Source organism: Armigeres subalbatus, chromosome 2 (assembly GCF_024139115.2).
Source record: "Armigeres subalbatus isolate Guangzhou_Male chromosome 2, GZ_Asu_2, whole genome shotgun sequence".
NCBI classification, from domain to species: Eukaryota; Metazoa; Arthropoda; class Insecta; order Diptera; family Culicidae; genus Armigeres; species Armigeres subalbatus.
Window position 1 is genome coordinate 18,550,989 of NC_085140.1, and position 18,961 is coordinate 18,569,949.

The 18,961-nt window shown below is 41.2% G+C and overlaps 1 protein-coding gene across 4 annotated transcripts in view; it reads left to right on the forward strand.

The window, feature by feature from the left end:
* Positions 1 to 18,961, forward strand: part of LOC134218023 (pancreatic triacylglycerol lipase-like) — an 89,165-nt gene that overhangs the window by 68,186 nt on the left and 2,018 nt on the right. For 3 of the 4 annotated variants that reach the window (XM_062696897.1, XM_062696898.1, XM_062696899.1), the window contains one exon: positions 17,808 to 18,785. In XM_062696897.1, the coding sequence (XP_062552881.1) occupies positions 17,808 to 18,785 (978 nt within the window). The remainder of the gene's footprint in view (positions 1 to 17,807; positions 18,786 to 18,961) is intronic. The other variant, XM_062696900.1, reaches the window with a different exon arrangement.

The following is an 18,961-nucleotide window of genomic DNA, read 5'->3' on the forward strand; positions in this document are numbered from 1 at the left end:
AGAACCTCTAAACTATTTTTTAGAATTTTGGGTTGTTCTACAGAAATGCTACAGATGCGATTTTCTTTCATATAAGGCTTGATCACCATGACTTTTCGAACAGTGTTTTTTGAGAATACCTAAATGGTACATCGAACCATATAAGGTTGGTGTCTTGGCTAAATGTGAGAAAGGCAGTATCACTACTCGGTGAATTAAGTTGGGTTTTTCCGTGTAACGGTTGCAAAAAGGTTTATTAAGTTCAGCCGCTTATGATTCTGAGACCAAATTTTGGTTATAAATTAAGAAAGCGTGGTGGCACATTTTACCCAGCCAGTGCATTTTATACATGTTTCCCCTATAAGAGCGATGACTCAATCTCACCTCCCTTAGACACAATAACATACTTAAATACTTGTTATAAGACGAGTTTGTGCCATCCCATTTAATTCCACGACTTGATTGTACCTTGACAGATACATATTTCGACTTGACTCGATTTATGACTTAAGTCGAATCAAGTACGAGATACTGAAGACGACTTTTACTGTTGAGGTCGAAATACGTATCTGTCAAGGTACAATCAAGTGGTGAAATTAAATGGGATGGTACAAACTCATTTAATGACAAGTGAAGACATTCCACTAAAAAGCTCAAAATAATTTTCTTAAGGTGATTATAGAATGAAGCCCGTGGTGAATTTCAAATTCACCACACGTTTATCTACATACATTTCAAAAAGCCCAAATCTGGCGTACTAGTTTTCGTACAGTGCCGAAACTCAAATTATGATTGTTCAGCATAACTAGGCAAACGATCTACCATTATTTCAGCCCCATACGCGTTATGGTTCTTTCATCTCGTGCCCTTGAAAAAAATATTGGAAAAGCACGTGGTTTACAAAATGGCCGATTTCTGGCTTTATTGTATAATCACCTTAATACTTAAATACTTTATTTGTGAAGAAACAATTTGATTCAAACATAGGAAACGTTAAACCTATGGAATGTTGGAACACACAACATTCAACATCTTTTACAAAACTGTATGGTGAACGGAAACCGCTGAAGAACCATTTTCGATCCACACCGTTGGTGATGGTTATCGAAAAGTGCGAAATTGAAAATCAAATATGTGCGCTCATCACTAATCACCAATCACCGCCATTCACCCGTTGCGAAGTAAACTTGACCGCAACGAAACCCTCTCCATATGCTTTGTCTTTTTCGAACTTTTGGCCTGTGTCGGTATGCCATTCCTATAGGGTAACGGTACAAATAGTGGACGTATTAGTAGAACCACAAAAAAAAAAATTTTAAATTGATAATTATGGGAAATTTACTGCTTTATTATCTTAGTCAATAGATAAACTAATAAATTTGCTAACAAAAATTAAATAGATGTCATTTAACATCAACAATTACCAAATATTGCTTGCACCACTATGGGTACACTGTTCCTTTAGTGGCAGTAAAAATTAATTTTGGTTCCTATAGTGGTGCTATCCATTGGTTTCTTTTGAGACTCGCCACTATTGGTACAGTTGCCTCACTATTTATAGGTGCAAGGGAGTCAATTTTGTTAAGGAAAATCATTGTTTTCAATAGTTTTTCAAGCGAAATTTTATGGTAAGTTGCATTTAACAGAATATTTAAAGCACGACGCATCAACTGAAACCATCGTAAAGTCTATAAATATGATAAATCTCATTAAAACCCCACTACCTCCACTATTGGTGCTACCTCCACTAAGGGTACGGTTACCCTAATGATGAACGCTGGGTGGCGGAGCGACCATCGTTGTTTGGTGTGATACAAAACGCAATGCAAATGCCGTTCGTTTGGTGAACCTGAGAGTTCCATTGTTTGCTCATCATAGCCATAATGAATTGCTCTCGCTAATTTCGATTCCATTCATTGTTAACAGTCTCTGTATGTATCGCCGACGATGATCAGCTGGCTCAAATCAAAGAAGCATGTCGAAAATATTAAATTATACGTTTACCATCGCCGCATTGTGGTGGTGCTGGAGTTGATCATCGAATGTGTGGCATTTCTTGAACGTTTTTACGGCAAGGTGAACCGGTTGAGTAATTTATGTGCCCTTGGAAGTGATTAGTGAAGGTCGGTTAACGGGGCGGTGCACCGATGATTGGAAATAGTAATATTTCCGCGTCGCAAAAGACAAAACTCATGTATGATGTTAAGTTGCACTATCGAAAATCAAGGAAGCTAAGCTTGGAACTTGATCACAACTTCCCAGTGATTTATGTCAGAGTCTATTATATATACTATCAGAATGGTTTATGTAAGAGCTTTATCAGCAGAGAGTATTCGATTGAATCTCCGTCCAATCGCAATTTTCTGACCGGTAGGGAGTTTTTTTTAAATTTTCATGTGGGTGCTAATATTTTTTTGAGATACACTAATTACGTAAGATTTTTTATCTGGGTTTTTCAACCTCCCTCCTCCTATGTAAGATTATTCCCATACAAATAATTTTTTATTTATATGGAACGTAAGAAAATGGCAGAACGCCTCCCCCCATAAGTACTTACGTAATTAGTATACGACACCTTGTTTGTTTCGGTATTACCGGTACACCATCATAGTTATGGGTATTAATTTACTGAAATATCCATTGAAATATCTCAATGACGAACATACCGAGGGTATAAGGATCCGATCTAAACAGAGTTTGCAGTCTCGCATACGTTTCGCAAGTCGGTTGAAGATCGGCACTAGCTGTTCCGGAGAAAAAAGGAGTGGCATCCTTCGCAGAAGCAGACTCATCATTGGGTTGCCGCTGGAATCCATATAACTGAATGCCATTGGATGCTTTGGGCTGAAGCTAACGCAGCAGAGTCCAATACTTGCGTCCACCATGTGACACCTTTCTATTAGTAGGTACAACTATGTAGGTCTGAGTGGATTATATTTACCCAGCACATCGAATTTCGATACCGATTGCCGTTATGGTCAATCATTTGGCACTATTGATGTTGAGATACGCTAGTAGTCGGTGCACAAATATGTTGTGTAGCAAACGACTTACTCCGCGCACTGGGATCCAATCTGTACAACTCATCCTTCTCTCGTGCATTTGCAATAACGTCACACCATGACCAAACGATGTAATAATAAATTTACGAAACTCAAGCAATAATAATTGAAAACCACAAGCATAGAATTATTAACCTAATCAATACAGTAATTATGATCTACAATACTTCTTTTTTCACTTTCAGATGATTTTATGGATAGTTGACTAGAATTTTTAAATCTAATGCACTTTTAAGACAATTGTTTTTATTTTATTAGAGGGTCGAAATTTAATTATATATTTTTTTTGCTAACACGGTGACTGTTGGAATCCTTGCATATTTCCTTCCTACTGCTTCGTTATGATACATCAGAACCGGTCCCTCTCTCCTCCGACTGATGACATTGGATCTACCAAAACTTCTTTTTCTACTTCCCTAGAACATAAAACAGTTGAATAAATATGTAAATTGATAATAGTTACCGGAAGTCGAATTTGTAGATATTATACATTTATACATGGGGTCTCCGGTAGCCAAAGTCAGCGTTGTCGTAACTCATAAGTTTTACACATTGGCTTTCTATAACAACATGTGCAAATGTAAGTGCAAGCCACACGATCCTCTCGTCTATTTTTAATAGAGTACCTACTCGTACTTGGAGCAGCGTAAAGTAGTTGTGTCCTTCTTTCTGGTGTTTATTTTCTTGCGTGCTTACAACGCTCCGGCCGAGCTACGGAAAACATCGTCTCGTTCAAATGTTACATCGTTACGTCTAGAAGCATTTTTGATTTGACGACATCCGCCGTCTGTCTCATGACGCATTGAGCCTCATAACATGGGTTCATATCGTTTAGGTGCACCGAAATCAGCGAAAGACACTCCTCGTCCAACTTGGAACTGATTGCTTCGAGTTTGTGGCTTGGGTATGTACATTGTACATGAGATCGTCTACATATTCTTTCGCCGAATAACAATCTTCAAGCTCCAAACGTTGTAGATTGAACTTCAAACTCGTTCACGCTTCTTATGCCGTCGTTCTCTCTGAGCTAGGCTATAATTGTACTGACAATGCTAAGACAAATCGTTGCTTGGCCCAATAGATCCACTGGCTGATCCTAGTGTTTTGGCAAAGGGAGGACACCACTAATTTTGGCGTAATCGGTTCATTGATAATTTGGCGTCAGTAATAAGAATTAAATTGGAGGGTTTAATAAGTTGAATGAATACTAATTTGAAACGTTTTGACGCAGTTTCAGATATACAACATTTTAATTGTATTTTATTGTTTAGGAATTTATTGGAATGATGATTTTTCACGAATGCCAACGCCAGCTACTCAATAACTTGAGACGTCGTCCATGCGAATAAATTTTTGCACCGTCTCTCTCCGACGATCGCGTGCGCTACTACCAACGCAGAATTTCTGCCGTCGCAAAGCGATTTTGATTTGCACTTTGGAAAGTATTTGTCTCAGCTCAACACTCTTTCGTATAAAATGATGGTTCTGTAAAGAACCCATCTGTTTTCAATAATGATTTTTTTCAATCACAAGAAGCAATCTTGACAAAATTGCACTTCATTGCTACTGACACCAACGTCAGCCACTTGATAATTTAGCGCTAAAACGCGATAGACGCGAGCCGTGCAAATACATTTTCGCAGCATCTCCCAGTCATCTTTCAGTCAAGCGATAATCGCATAATTTGCATTTTGAAGAAAATGCCTTGACCCTGATTTTACTGGCATCGAACGAAAGGCGAAGCCAGCGAGACAATGCCAATGATCTCCACTGCAATCGGATACCGAGGTGAAGCCGAGGTCCAGTTTCTGTGATAGAATCGACAGAACGACCGGAACGAAGCACTGCACAACCAAACATCATAGCACTGAAAGGCGACGGTGGAGACAGCGACGATGGCTGCTACGAGCAGTGACAGCAAGGGTCAGAAAAACATCATCACGGGCGAAAATCCACCTAAGCGGAAGCCAAGGAGGAAAGAAAGCTATGCCATACATTTACAAGGTGTTGAAGCAGGTCCACCAGGATATTGACGTCTCGTTGAATGCGTTGACCATCATGACCAGCTTCGTGAATGACATCTTCGAGCATATCACGGCTGAGCCCTCCCATCTATGACGCACTACAATAAACACTCAACGATCACCAGCTGCGAGATTCAGTCAGACCACAGTCTGTCTCCTGCTGCAGGAATAGTTGGCTAAGCCATCTCGGAGGAAACAAAAACTATCACCGGGTACACCAGCTCCAAGTGAACGAGAACGAGGGGGTAGGTCCACCTAAAACGGACGTTTTTAGGACCCAGTCGAGCTCACAGAAGCACACGCAGAAAATCAGATGAAGAAAATGTTGTGTAAAATGTGGTGGTTCTTATTTTTTTTTTTCCAAGTTCGTTTATTTGGTAGGCTCAGGCGTGTATAACACTTTACGGAGCCATGGTTCTTTGTGATATATACAATCAATATCATTTATTTTTTCAGTTAGTAAGAGAGGGGTAGGAGCCAGCGTACTCGTGGTGACTCGAGGTTAGTTTACAATGTTTAAGGATGGACGGGGCTAAGGATTTTGGATCAGGGAATTTCAGCTTCTCATCCGGGTATTTGGCGTCAGGGACGATGTGGCGTGTCGTCGTGCTCAAGGAATGGTTCAACTGGGAGCATCTTCCGGATGGCAAGAGCTATGGTGCTCTATGGAACAGAAAGCAGAGACTAAACACAAAAAAAAAACTTTGAAGAAAGAAAAAAAACAAACTATTAGATTTTGATATCAGAAGCACAAAGAAAACTATAAATGGCCTGCATATAGACCACATCACGATCTCCCAAAACACCTCGAACTTCCCTGAAGGGTTGTTTACCTCGGGCCACTAGGGTATCCAATAATTGCTCTCTGGAGGCGTCATTTTCCGAGCAGGACCAAACTACGTGATCGATGTCATCATAACCGGCTCCGCACCTACATAAGTTGCTATCGACAAGGTTTATTCTGTACAGATGTGCGTTTAGTGAATAGTGATTGGACATAAGCCTCGACATCGTGCGGATGAAGCCTCGACTTAAGTCCTCACCTCTGAACCACGCTCGCCCAGAAACTTTTGGAACTATAGAAAATAGCCACCGTCCAAGTTCGTTGTGTGTCCAATTTCTTTGCCAACTTTGAAGAGTACTCTGACGGACTAATGGGAAAAACTCGTTGCTCGAGAATTGTCTATCATAAACCTCACCTTCCTGTGCGCCCACCTTTGCCAGCGAGTCTGCCTTCTCATTGCCGTAGATTGAGCAGTGAGAAGGGACCCAAGCAAAGGTAATCTTGAATGATCTTTCGACCAAAACACGCATCTGCTCTCTTATGTTTGTAAGAAAGTAAGATGCGTGCTTAACAGGTTTCATCGACCGGAGTGCCTCGATAGAACTAAGACTATCCGAGAAGATGAAATAATGGTCTACGGGCTGATTGGAAATTATCCCCAAAGCGAAGTTAATTGCTGCCAGCTCAGCAACATAAACCGAACACGGTTCCTGAAGTTTTTGGAAGGTGGTTGAAGTTACATTGAAAACACCGAAGCCAGTGGATCCGTTGATGCGAGAACCATCAGTGAAATATCTGTTGTTGCAATTGACATGTTCATATTTTTCAGAAAAAGTGAGGGAATAGATATTTGTCGAAGATGATCTGGTATTCCTTGAATAGCATGTTTCATGGACAGATCGTATACAATTGAGGAACTGTCGTTGGTGAAGTGAACTCGAGGGGGATTATAACACGGAAGACAAAGATCTGATGATATGTAGTTGAGATATACTCTCAGGAATCTTGAACGACATGTTAGTTCAAGCATATTATCGAAGTTATCTAGAACAAGTTTGTTACTTGTTCCACATTTGATGAGTATTCTAAGCGAGAGCTCCCAGTAACGGTGCTTTAAAGGAGTGACTCCAGCAAGCACCTCCAGGCTCATGTTATGCGTTGAATGCATGCAGCCAAGGGCAATACGCAAACAACGATACTGAATTCGTTCCAATTTGATCAGGTGGCAATCAGCTGCTGAGAGGAAGCAGAAGGAGCCATACTCTAAAACAGAGAGAATAGTCGTTCTATAGAGTTTGATGAGGTCTTCCGGGTGAGCACCCCACCATGTTCCGGAGATAGAACGTAGAAAATTGATCCTTTTCCGGCATTTTTGTATCAAATACTCAATGTGGAGTTTCCAGGTACATTTGGAATCAAACACGACCCCAAGGTATTTAGAAGATAAAGATTGGTTGATGTCATCATTCAACAGCTTGAGTTTCAGTTGAGCAGGATACCGCTTCTTAGTAAACACAACCAACTGAGTTTTTTGCGGTGAAAACTCGATCCCTAGATGTCTGGCCCAAACAGTCAGATTATCCAGGGTACTTTGCAATGGTCCTTGCAAGACAGCTGCACATGGACCTCTTAGAGAGACCACGGCATCATCTGCAAGTTGTCTGAGCGTGCATTGTCCTTCCAAACAATTGTCAATATCTTTAACATAGAAATTATAAAGCAAGGGACTTAAACATGATCCTTGGGGAAGGCCCATGTAGCTATTTCTGGAAGTTGTCAGAGTGCCGAGTGTGAAGTTCATTTGTTTTTCTGACAACAAATTGTACAAGAAATTATTTAAAAATACAGGTAGTCCATTACTGTGCAGATTGTCTGACAGTACTTCAATGGAAACTGAATCAAAAGCGCCCTTAATATCCAAGAATACTGAAGCCAATTGCTCCTTGTGCGCAAAGGCCAGTTGTATATCTGAAGAAAGCAACGCTAGACAATCGTTTGTTCCTTTCCTTTTCTAAATCCAAACTGAGTATTTGAAAGCAATGCATTTTCTTCGACCCAATGATCAATTCTTGAAAGGATCATTTTCTCCAATAATTTTCTCATGCATGATAGCATGGCGATCGGTCGGTATGAATTGTGATTAGACGCTGGTTTCCCAGGCTTTTGAATAGCTATTACTTTGACCTGTCGCCATTCAGGTGGCACAATGTTGTACTCCATGAAACAGTTGTACAGGTCAAGTAATCGTCTTTTGCGATATCTGGGAGGTTTTCAGAAGATTGAATTTGATGTTATCGCATCCCGGAGCAGAGTTATTCGATGAAAGAAGAGACATAGAAAGTTCCAGCATTGAGAATGGTCCACCCAAAGAACCGGGATCATTGACTGATTCTCGAAATAGCGGTTCTGCTGGTACGGAATCTGGGCAGACCTTTTTGCGAAGTTGAATATCCATCGATTGGAGTATTCTTCACTCTCGTTGGTGGAAGTGCGGTTCCGCATGTTGCGGGCCGTTTTCCAAAGTGTTGTCATTGAGGTTTCTCGCGATAGTCCCTCGACAAAACGTCGCCAGTAGCTACGTTTTTTAGCCTTGAGAAGATTTTTGAGCTTTCTTTCAAGCCTCAAATACTCTTTGAAAAGCTCAGACCTTCCGTGTTTACGGAAAGCTTTGAAGGCATCAGATTTCTCAGAATACAACTTAGTACATTCATCATCCCATCCAGGAGTGGCTGGTCTTCTTATGACAGATGTACTTGGAACGCGTCGTTTCTGAGCTTCTAGTGCGCTTTTTTTAATTAATTCGGTAAGGAATCGATATTCATCTAGCGGTGGAAGAACATCAGTTGATTCAATACCAATATTTACCGCCGATGCAAATTTTTGCCAGTCAATGTTCTTCGTGAGGTCGAAAGGAACATTAACTGGCTCAGATTGTTGATAGCTACTTTTAATTGTAGTAACTATCGGCATATGGTCACTACCGTGGGGATCTTGGATAACCTTCCACGTGCAATCTAACGATAGTGAATTTGAACATAAAGACAGATCAATACGGCTTTGTTGACCATTTGGTCCTATTCGAGTTACTTCACCAGTGTTCAAAATATTCAAATTGAAATCGTCACACAAATCATAGAAAATAGGCGCTCTATAATCGTCATACGTTTCGCCCCATCCAATACCATGTGCGTTCATATCACCCAATATCAATACTGGAGATGATAGGAGGGATACTGCGCTCCAAAAATGTCGACGATTAATAGAGGCATTTGGAGGAATGTACACTGAAGCTATGCAAAGATCTTTATTCTTCACATTTACTTGGCATGCGACGATTTCTAAGCCGGGAACAGTCGGAATGGGAATTCTGTAGAAGGAGTAGCATTTTTTGATCCCCAAAAGAACGCCACCATAATGATCATTCCGATCTTGGCGAATAATATTAAAATCGTGGAAGTTGATTTCGTCTTCGGAAGAAAGCCATGTTTCACAGAGTGCAAATATGTCGCAATCGGAATTGCGAATCAAAAACTTGAACACGTCCAATTTATTTTTTAGACTATGACAGTTCCAATGCAGCACAGTGATTGTATCTTGTATGGCCGTATTATCCATCGAAAGATACAATTCCTGCAAGAAGGGGCCATGAAACAGTCAATTGCTTCAGATAACTTTCCACTGTTGGTATAAAGAGGTCAATGATTGGCCTCAATGAATTCGGAATATTGAATAAATTCAAAAAACGGTCCACAAGGTCCTTAAAGGAGATCAATCCTCGCTTGGACGGAGTACTTTTTTGGGAAGAACGAATTGTAGTTTTTCTTTCATTGATTCTCCTAGCCGGATGTTTCTTGGAAACATCGGTTTTGGGCAATGGCGGGAATGTCTTGCTGCAAGATGGATCCAAAGGAGCAGTGAAGACAGGTTGCTTCGGGATTTTAAATAACCCCCCATTGCCTTCAGATTTGGGCAAGCTTTTATGGATGACTTTTGATTTCTTACGGCGCAATCCCGGGGAAGACGGTTGCTTCCTCTTTTCGGGCACGTGTACCTCCGTAGAATCATCCATATCAGCTGCGTCAGAGTCCAATTCGTCAATGCATATGGAATCATAATAATCACTTACTTGAACGGTAGCTGAAATAGCAGCCTTTGCAGTGGTATCGGCGGATGTGTCTTGCGCTTTAACCATTTCCGCATAAGTCTGCTTGGAGCGCTGTACCAACGAGCGCTTCACTTTTTGGGTGCGCTTTCTGTACACCGGGCAATCTTGCAAACCATGGGCAGGAGCCAAACCGCAATAAGCACATTTTGTGGCTTGTTGCTGGCAGGATTCCTCCCGATGTCTTTCGAAACATTTACCACAACGTGGTTTGTTGTCACAAAACTCGGCAGTGTGACCAAGTTGTTTGCAATTGGTACAATTAAATACCCTTGGTACAAAAAGACGCACCGGAAACAACATATTTTCTAAATCGACATATTTTGGGAGCATCGAACCGGCAAACGTCACCCGAAGCGAGCCTGACTTAGAATATACTTTTTCGCCATCTACCATGGTTGCTGAATGCAATTCCTTGCAATCCAGAATATCTACGGTAGACTCCATTGCGTTCTTTAAGCGGCCTTTTCCCGCAAGTACATCCTTGCAAGTCAGGCTCGCTGCGTTGATCACACCTTCGATTTCGACCTCCCGCGAGGGGACATAAACTAAATATTCTACATTGTAGGCCTTGTCTTTAGCAATTTCGTTCGCCACCTGATATGTAGGTGCGGTGATTCGTAGCTTGTTCCTGTTGATCTGATTAAAATCAAGCTTCGTAAAACGACGCGTCAAATCTCGCTTAATGCCGAGAAAGTCTAGACTTTTCACTTTCTGCCGAAAGTAAACAACCCAAGGCCCAGGCGAAGCCGCATGGTACAATCGTGTGCGGACATCTTTTGGAGGACTATCGCCCCCATAGTCTCTGCCTCCATTCTCACCTCGCAAGGTGGAAGGACAATTAATTCTTATGCTAACTTAGAACTAATAGCAAATTAGAAAAAAATATAAAAAAAACTAATTTAATTTATTATAATTAATCCCACTCTGTATTAGAGAGATGGGAGAATAATAAAACAATGCCTTCCACTTATCTGCGCTGCTGCTGTAGGTAGCAGCAGAAACAATAGCCTGCTTCACTGGCGTCGCCAGAAGCAGCTACTTCGCTCGCCGACAGTAATCGCCTTGGATCCGTAGGTAGGCACCACACAATAGACACGCACTACCGAACAAAACCCGCGATGAGACACAACACACACGTCTGGCTCGTTCGAACTATCGGCACGGAATAATGGTGGTTCTTATACGAACCGATTTTGAATCCACAACGCGTTTTTCTAATCATTGACAGCACCCAAATGTTAGTCCGAGGCTTGCGCAAAAGTTTCACCTTACTGGTGCTGCTGTCCGACAGTCACTCGATGAATTTCCACTAAGATGCCACCATTTAAAGTACATTTTCAGTATCGCCCTCGAGGTCCCAGGACCACAACCGACGCCATTTTTGCAATCAATCCTTTCTTATAAAATGTTAGTCCTGAACAAAACCGATTTTCTTTTTACAATGCAGCAACCAAATGATGAAAATTTATTTTGGGTGCTGTTGCTGTTGGCGACGGCCTCTCAATGATTCAGCTGGGACTGCAACGGTGTGCCGGTAACCCGTTATTATTAAATAAAAATGTTCATCAAAACCAAGCAAGGGCTCGATTCTTGTGCTAATTCTGCACCTCTGGACAAATTAAAAAAAAATCCCTAGGAGGAATCTCGAGAAATCTTGATTTGAAGTTTTCAGCTGAGAAATTTTAAAAGAATCCATATTTTAATTCAACAATAACCCCAAAATACCTGCAAAAACGTCCAAAAAGTGGTTCAGGCTGTTTTCAATCAGTTTGAATTTGTTGATTTCTTATTTAGTTGACATGTAAAGAGATAACACTGAATCAACAATTTGACGCCACAATACGCGGTTCGAGTCCCAATCTCTCCATCCTCGGTTACGCTACACGCTCGTCAATTCGTTCTGTGCCAGGTTAGTACACCAAGTTTGCCGCTCTTGTACCTGCCGGGGCGGAAGCAAACACCATCTTTGCAAGGTTGCTGTTCGGCTTTCTTGCAACATGCCCTGCCCATCGTACACTTCCTGCTTTAGCTACATTCTGGATACGAGGTTCGCCTTAGAGTTGAGCGAGCTCCTAGTTCATCCTTTGCCACCACACACCTATTTTATGCACACCGTCAAAGATGGACCTAAGCACACGTTTCCATTACTACAACAAAAAAAAATTACAACTTTTTGGACGGTTTTGTACGTATTTTGGGAATATAGTTGAATTATAAAATATGGATTCTTTTGAAATTTCTCAGCTAAAAACTTCAAATCAAGATTTCTTGAAATTCTTTCTAGGATTTTTTTAAAAATTGGTCCAGAGAAAAGATATTTTAGTTACCAGATAAAGATTGTCGCTGTCGTCGCTGTCCGAAACATCTTTTGCTGGCTAGGATAGGGGATCTAAATGTCAATGAAGAAAAAATACATACAATTTGACAGTTAGGTACCACCTCAGAACGTTTAGGGTCCCCAGTCCCCTTCCACGAAATCGTCGGCCTTCTTCCGACACTAATAATACATAGTCGGATGGACATAGTCCTGATGATGGGCAACATCGCGCCCGAAACCGGTCGACGTAAAAGGTAATTTTTTAAATCTTAGTTGACGAGTGTAAAAACGATAAGTGTTATGTCTTGTCTCGCGTCGCGTTTTATTAGTTCGTGCTGTTTTTACGTTAGCATAAACCACAAAATCAAAAGTTTTTCCGACATTCGCACTAAATGACCTGCCCACTGAAGTCTGCCATATTTTTTACGATTCACAATATTTTCTTCTTTGTATAATTGATACAGCTTCGAGACACTTGAGACACTTCGTCTGAAATTCGAATACTTGATTTCGAGCCATCCAGCGTTGCACATATCAGTCTAATCAGTTTCGCCGGAAAACCGTGTTCGGACATTATCTGCCACGGCTCTTTTCACTTTCTTTCCACTGAATCATACGCTGCTTTGAAATCAATGAACATGGTGAGTCTGCACGTTGTACTCCCGGAATTTATCAATGATCATCCGCAGGCTAAACATCTGATCCGTCGTTGATCGGCCCTCACGAAAACCTGCCTGGTATTCGCCGACGAAGGACTTCTCAAGCGGTCTCAATCTTGTCGGCTAGCAAATTCCCCGCTCGGCCATTGCACATGGCGGGCACTGGCGCAGTCTTTTATCACGCGCCATTGATAGTTTCTTAAACCCTCCGCATATCGTTTCTACCCATGTTGTCCTGCGCTTCAGCTATCACACTCTCTTCATGTTGCCTTTCTTGTCTGCGGTGGATTCATTTCTCTTCTGCCCTTGCTACACTGTACCGGTCTCTATTTAAACGGATCCCAATCTAACTAATAATTTTCATGCTTTTTTGATTTATTTAATTCTTATAGCGGATTTATAATAATAGTAATCACCATAACTAGCTGCTTAGTTTTATTGTCACTCTTATTGCTATCAATAAACCTCCTATAAATATGCTGAAAGGGCTTCAAACGTCAAACCCCTATTGACTTTATGAGCAGCTCTGCGGTTATGATGAAGAGCGTAATAAATCCTATTTTCAAAGCTCGAATAAACCAAAATTTATGGTCATAATGTGGTCAAATGAATAACCCTAATAAGAATATTTGCATTGCAACGAGTTTATAACGGTGTTTAATAAGAGCAACATTTTTCTGATCGAATTCTCTGATGTCCATATTATGGAAACGGAGAAGCATTTTCAAGTCAGTGAAATTTTTCACTGAAATTCATAACTAGAGGATGTTTTCATCGTGTAAAATACTTTTTTGGTCAGGAAAGTCAACGTTACAAATACATTGAGGTGGATTATCGACAAAATCAGCGGTGATTTATGATAATGCAGTTATAATTAATTTACATTTTTTCCCAAAACTACATAATTTTGAGAGCGCATGATGTTCAATCTTATTTTTTCACTAGCTTTCACAATGAAATCGAACGCGCACCTCATTTCAATGGAAGTATATTGAAAAATAATCCTGAAAAAATATTTTGCAGTCGTCCTCATCAGGATTTTATCAACAATTCATTTTGTTATTATTTTTCTTTTTTTAAAGCTATATTTTTTTCACAGCTGTCGCAGCCAAATTCCCTTTTTTGCGGGTGGTTTAAAAGGGGTTTCTAAATACTCTTATAACCCTTATAACAGGTTTATAGTGGTTATCTAGAGAGGGCCACTTGGCCATATCTTATGCAACGTACACACCAGTCAAGCAGTATGAAGAACATTGACTCCACCAAAAGATATTTTAGTTACTAGATAAAGATTGTCGCTTCGGTTCCCTTTGTTCTACTGTCCGAAACATGTGTGGTACATAGCTGTCAAATCGTATGGATTTTCCTTCTTTGACATTTAGCTCCCCTATCCTCGCCAGCAAAAGATGTTCCGGACAGCGACGACAGCGACAATCTTTATCTAGTAACTAAAATATCTTTTACTCCACCCCCAAGAAAACGTTTCGGTTGCTCCTTTGTTTGAACGTGTGTGAAGTTGTTCGACCAACCATTTGACAGTTGGCGGCTCGGTTGGAAAAAATTAAAATGGTTTGATTTTGGTTTGAGTTGTCGGGGGTGGAGTCAAGGTTTGCCGAACATGTTTGAGCATTTGTAGTGAAGTTGCACAAACCCCCATATATTTTTTGATGGTTGGTGCTCAAGTTGTCGCTTCGGTCGTTCGTGTGTGATATTGTTGGTCGACGAAATTGATTGTTCGTGCCGCTGTTGGTAAAACTTAATGGATGTTTGAATAAACGAAGAGTCAATGTTGGTCAAACTGCTTGACCGTTTGTACGTTCCATTACTCTTACAGTGGTCATCAGAAGGTTGCCGTTTAATAGTTAGTTTTATTGTTAGGTCTTATCATTGATTTTGAAAACCATTCCTAGAGCGGCATAAAACTTGAAATGTTACTTGGGTAAGGCTTTAGGCTACCTTACACCTCGGGAAAATTTTCCGCCGGATTTTGGTCCCCGTGCATTTTAAATGGGGCCCCGTGCATTTTAAATACGGCCCCGATGGAGAATCACACTTCTTTCAGCTGAAGCGACATCGAATACTGATTATTCAGCTTCACATTCTGGAGAACTGATAAAAAACAATACAAAAACATACAAACAAAAAAACACTTGACAAACGCCTTCTACCACTTAGAGTTACATAGAGATCCGAGAGACTTGACAACATTCCTGTCGGAGAACGGAATGTTCATGTTCAATCGATTGATGTTCGGAGTGAACTGTGCTCCGGGGATATTTCAGAGGGAAATGACCCGTATCCTGGAAGGTGTTGAGAACATTATTATTTACATCGACGACGTCCTCATATTCGCTGACAGTTTGGAAAAACTGCGTGCAATCGCCGAAGTGCTGAGAATTTTGAAAGCACACAACTTGACTATCAACTCAGCGAAATGCGAATTTGATAAAACAACGATTGGTTTCCTCGGGCATCAACTTGATGAGAACGGTTTCAACACCAATGAAACAAAAGTCAGGGATATACGAAGATTCAGACAGCCACGCACAGTTTCCGAACTTCGCAGCTTTTTAGGATTAGCTTCGTTTGTCAGCCCGTACATCAAAGGGTTTGCAGATATTGCAAGTTCATTGTAGGCAGCAACTAGTGCCGATGGATGGATGGATATGGGGTCATGAGCAAGAAAAAGCTTTTCAAAACCTGAAGGAACAAATTATGAACTGCACAACATCCCTTGGCTACTTTTCGGTAGAAGACAAAACATTCCTCTACACGGATGCCTCCCCGAATGCTCTGGGTGCAGTTCTTGTTCAGCAAGCCAGTAGTCAACTACCTCGTGTGATCAGTTTTGCTTCAAAAGCCCTTACAGCGACTGAAAAAAAGATATCCACAAAATCAGCGCGAGGCTTTAGCAACAGTTTGGGCTGTCGAGCATTTCGCGTATTTCTTGCTTGGCAGACCATTTGTTATTCGCACTGATGCGCAAGGTGTAACGTTCATTCTCAGAAAAACACGTGAAGACTCAAAACGTGCTTTAACTCGCGCTGATGGCTGGGCCCTTAGGCTAAGCCCTTACAAATTCGATGTCGAGTACGTGCGTGGTCGAGAAAACATAGCCGACCCATCATCGAGACTGTACGAAGGCGAGGACAAGCCATTTGAAGAAAACGTCAGCCCCTGGGAGATTGCTGTTTTGGAAGCAAACCAAATTCTATTTTTGACGGAAGACGAAATAAGAGAAGCAACTGCTGAAGATCATGAACTGCAGGAGGTAGTGCTTTTAAATTAAATCAATCGTTGATCAGAGGTCAAATATCACTTTTGTTTTTTTTTCACGACAGGTAACAGACGCCCTCGATTCTGGAATGTGGCACCACACAGTAAGTGTCTCTTACTGAACAGGAGACACTGAATACAGCCTTACTGTTGAGGTCGAAATACGTATTTGTCAAAAGTACGATCAAATGGTGGAATTGAATGGAATTGTACAAACTCGTCTTATGACGTAAAGTCATATTCCACTAAAAGCTCAAAATAATTTTCTTATCAAAATGCTTTTTTTTTGTTATTCATAAATAACCTAAGAACCTGATACCACAGCATTTTTTTTTTATTATTATGTCATTTGTTTGTTATTCACCTCGACCCGGGTTCGTGCCGCTCTTCGTGAAATCTTGATTATGCCCAGACGGTATGTTGCACGATTTTGTTGTCTGTGCTTGCGATGTACATACGGGATTTTAACAGTGTCTGACGAAATTCAATTTTTCAATAGATTAGTAATTTTAATCCATTGTTTTTAATAGTTGAGCAAAATCTTAAATAGTTCCTTGATCGATGATACCAAAATCTCCTTATCGGTTGGAAGACGGTCGAGATATTAGCCCATTTACTGAACACTTTTCGTGACGGTCTCAAATTTGAAACTGCAAAATTACCTCTTCCCGGAGGACGCAATCCTATGTCAAAAAATGATGTTTCGGTCACTCCTCGAAGACACTGATAGAGAAGGTGGGGTTGCTTCTTCTTCCCTATCAGTGTCTGGGGTTTGCTCCACCTTCTTTGCCCGGAAATGCATATTCGGTCGAGTGCCTGTTCACCAAGAAGATTCAGCTCACAACAATGTCTGTGCCCTAGCGAAGGCTTCAAACAAAACAGTGCACTATGGTCCTACGGAAATTTTGGAGGGATGGTCTTTCAGAAATTTAGTGGGTTGGTGTCAGGCCCTGCAAATCAGCCTTTAAAACTATGCGACGAAAAGCGCCTATCGATTGATAGCTCCAAAGTCCAATGTGAATATTTTGAATTGATCTTATTAGTTTAGGTTAACATAATTTTTGTACATTCTAAGCCAGACCTACTCAAAATTGCGTCGAATTTTGAAACAATTTGAAAATGAGTAGGTGAAATACCTTTACATTAATAACATTGATTGAACCTTTGATTGAATTAATAACATGATAATTTCACAAGATTTAGGTACCAGTTTTCAATAAATAGCGTTCCGTTTATAATATGAAATCATTATTTTATTGGGTAGCCTTTGCTCAATTTTTGGGTCGTTTAATTTTGAACGAAAACTATTCCATGACGAATTCGACGCATAACATCTTACTTCTATTGCGACTATTAACCTAAACCAACTATTTGAACGCACAATATAAGATATTTTAGTACCAATTCCATTTTCAGAATCCGTTACTGTACTTTAATACTGATCCTATTAACGACAATTTATAGCTCATACGAGAACGCCCGGTTGCGACGTGACCAACTCACGAGTACCTTCTCTTCAACTACTTTCAACCACTTTACAGCAACTATCCAAGACGATTTTCTCGTACTTTCCAAATGGGTGACAGTAGCAATCGATACCATACCAGAAATAATGCCACGCAATTCCCCCTTTTCCCATTCAGATGAAAACATGACCCGTTGCTACGGGGAGCTGGGCTGTCTGAACATCACCAAAGAATGGTACCACCTGATCTTCCGACCGTTCAACGTGTTCCCACTGCCACGGAGTGTGATCAACACCCGGTTCATTCTGTACACGGAGAAGAACCCAACGGATGGCCAGCTGCTCCAGGCCGAAACGAAGGAGACCATCATGAAGAGCCAGTTCCGCTCCGAATGGGACACCAAGTTCATCATCCACGGGTTTATTGATACCCCGCTGTCCAACTGGGTGTCGGAGATGCGTGACGAACTGATCACGCGCGGTGGTCTCAACGTGATAGTTGTGGACTGGGCCGGTGGATCACTGCCTCTCTACACGCAAGCCACGGCAAACACTAGACTGGTAGGATTAGAGATAGCGTATCTGATCAAGAAATTGGCGGAATACAAAGGACTCAGACCGGAAGACGTTCATCTCATTGGGCACTCATTGGGTGCACATACTGCAGGGTACGCTGCCGAAAGAATTCCAGGTTTGGGAAGAATTACAGGGCTAGATCCAGCTGAACCATATTTCCAGGGGATGGACCCAATTGTAAGGCTTGACCCTTCGGACGCCGCTCTGGTGGACGTGATCCATACGGATGGTCGTAGTGTGTTCCGGCTGGAAATACCGGGGTACGGAATGTCCCACACATGCGGACATTTGGACTTCTATCCGAATAACGGTAAAGAACAACCGGGCTGTGCCCTCTCGCAAGAAGGAGCTGCCACCATTCCGCTAACGCTGATCAAAGACGGTATAGAGGAGGCGTCCCGTGTTCTCCTAGCTTGTAATCACATTAGAGCCATTAAATTATTTATCGATAGTATTAACGGAAAATGTCCGTATGTAGGTAAGTGGTATGAAGGCGTCAATTTACACCCGATTCAAATTCAAAATTTCATATAACTGATCAATCAATGGAGCAATTTTGCATACTTTTCATGAGTTTGTTTCACACAGCAGTAGAATGGAATCGGATGTATTCCTATTTTATTTCTTAATGCTGAAACTCATAAACAAATCTCC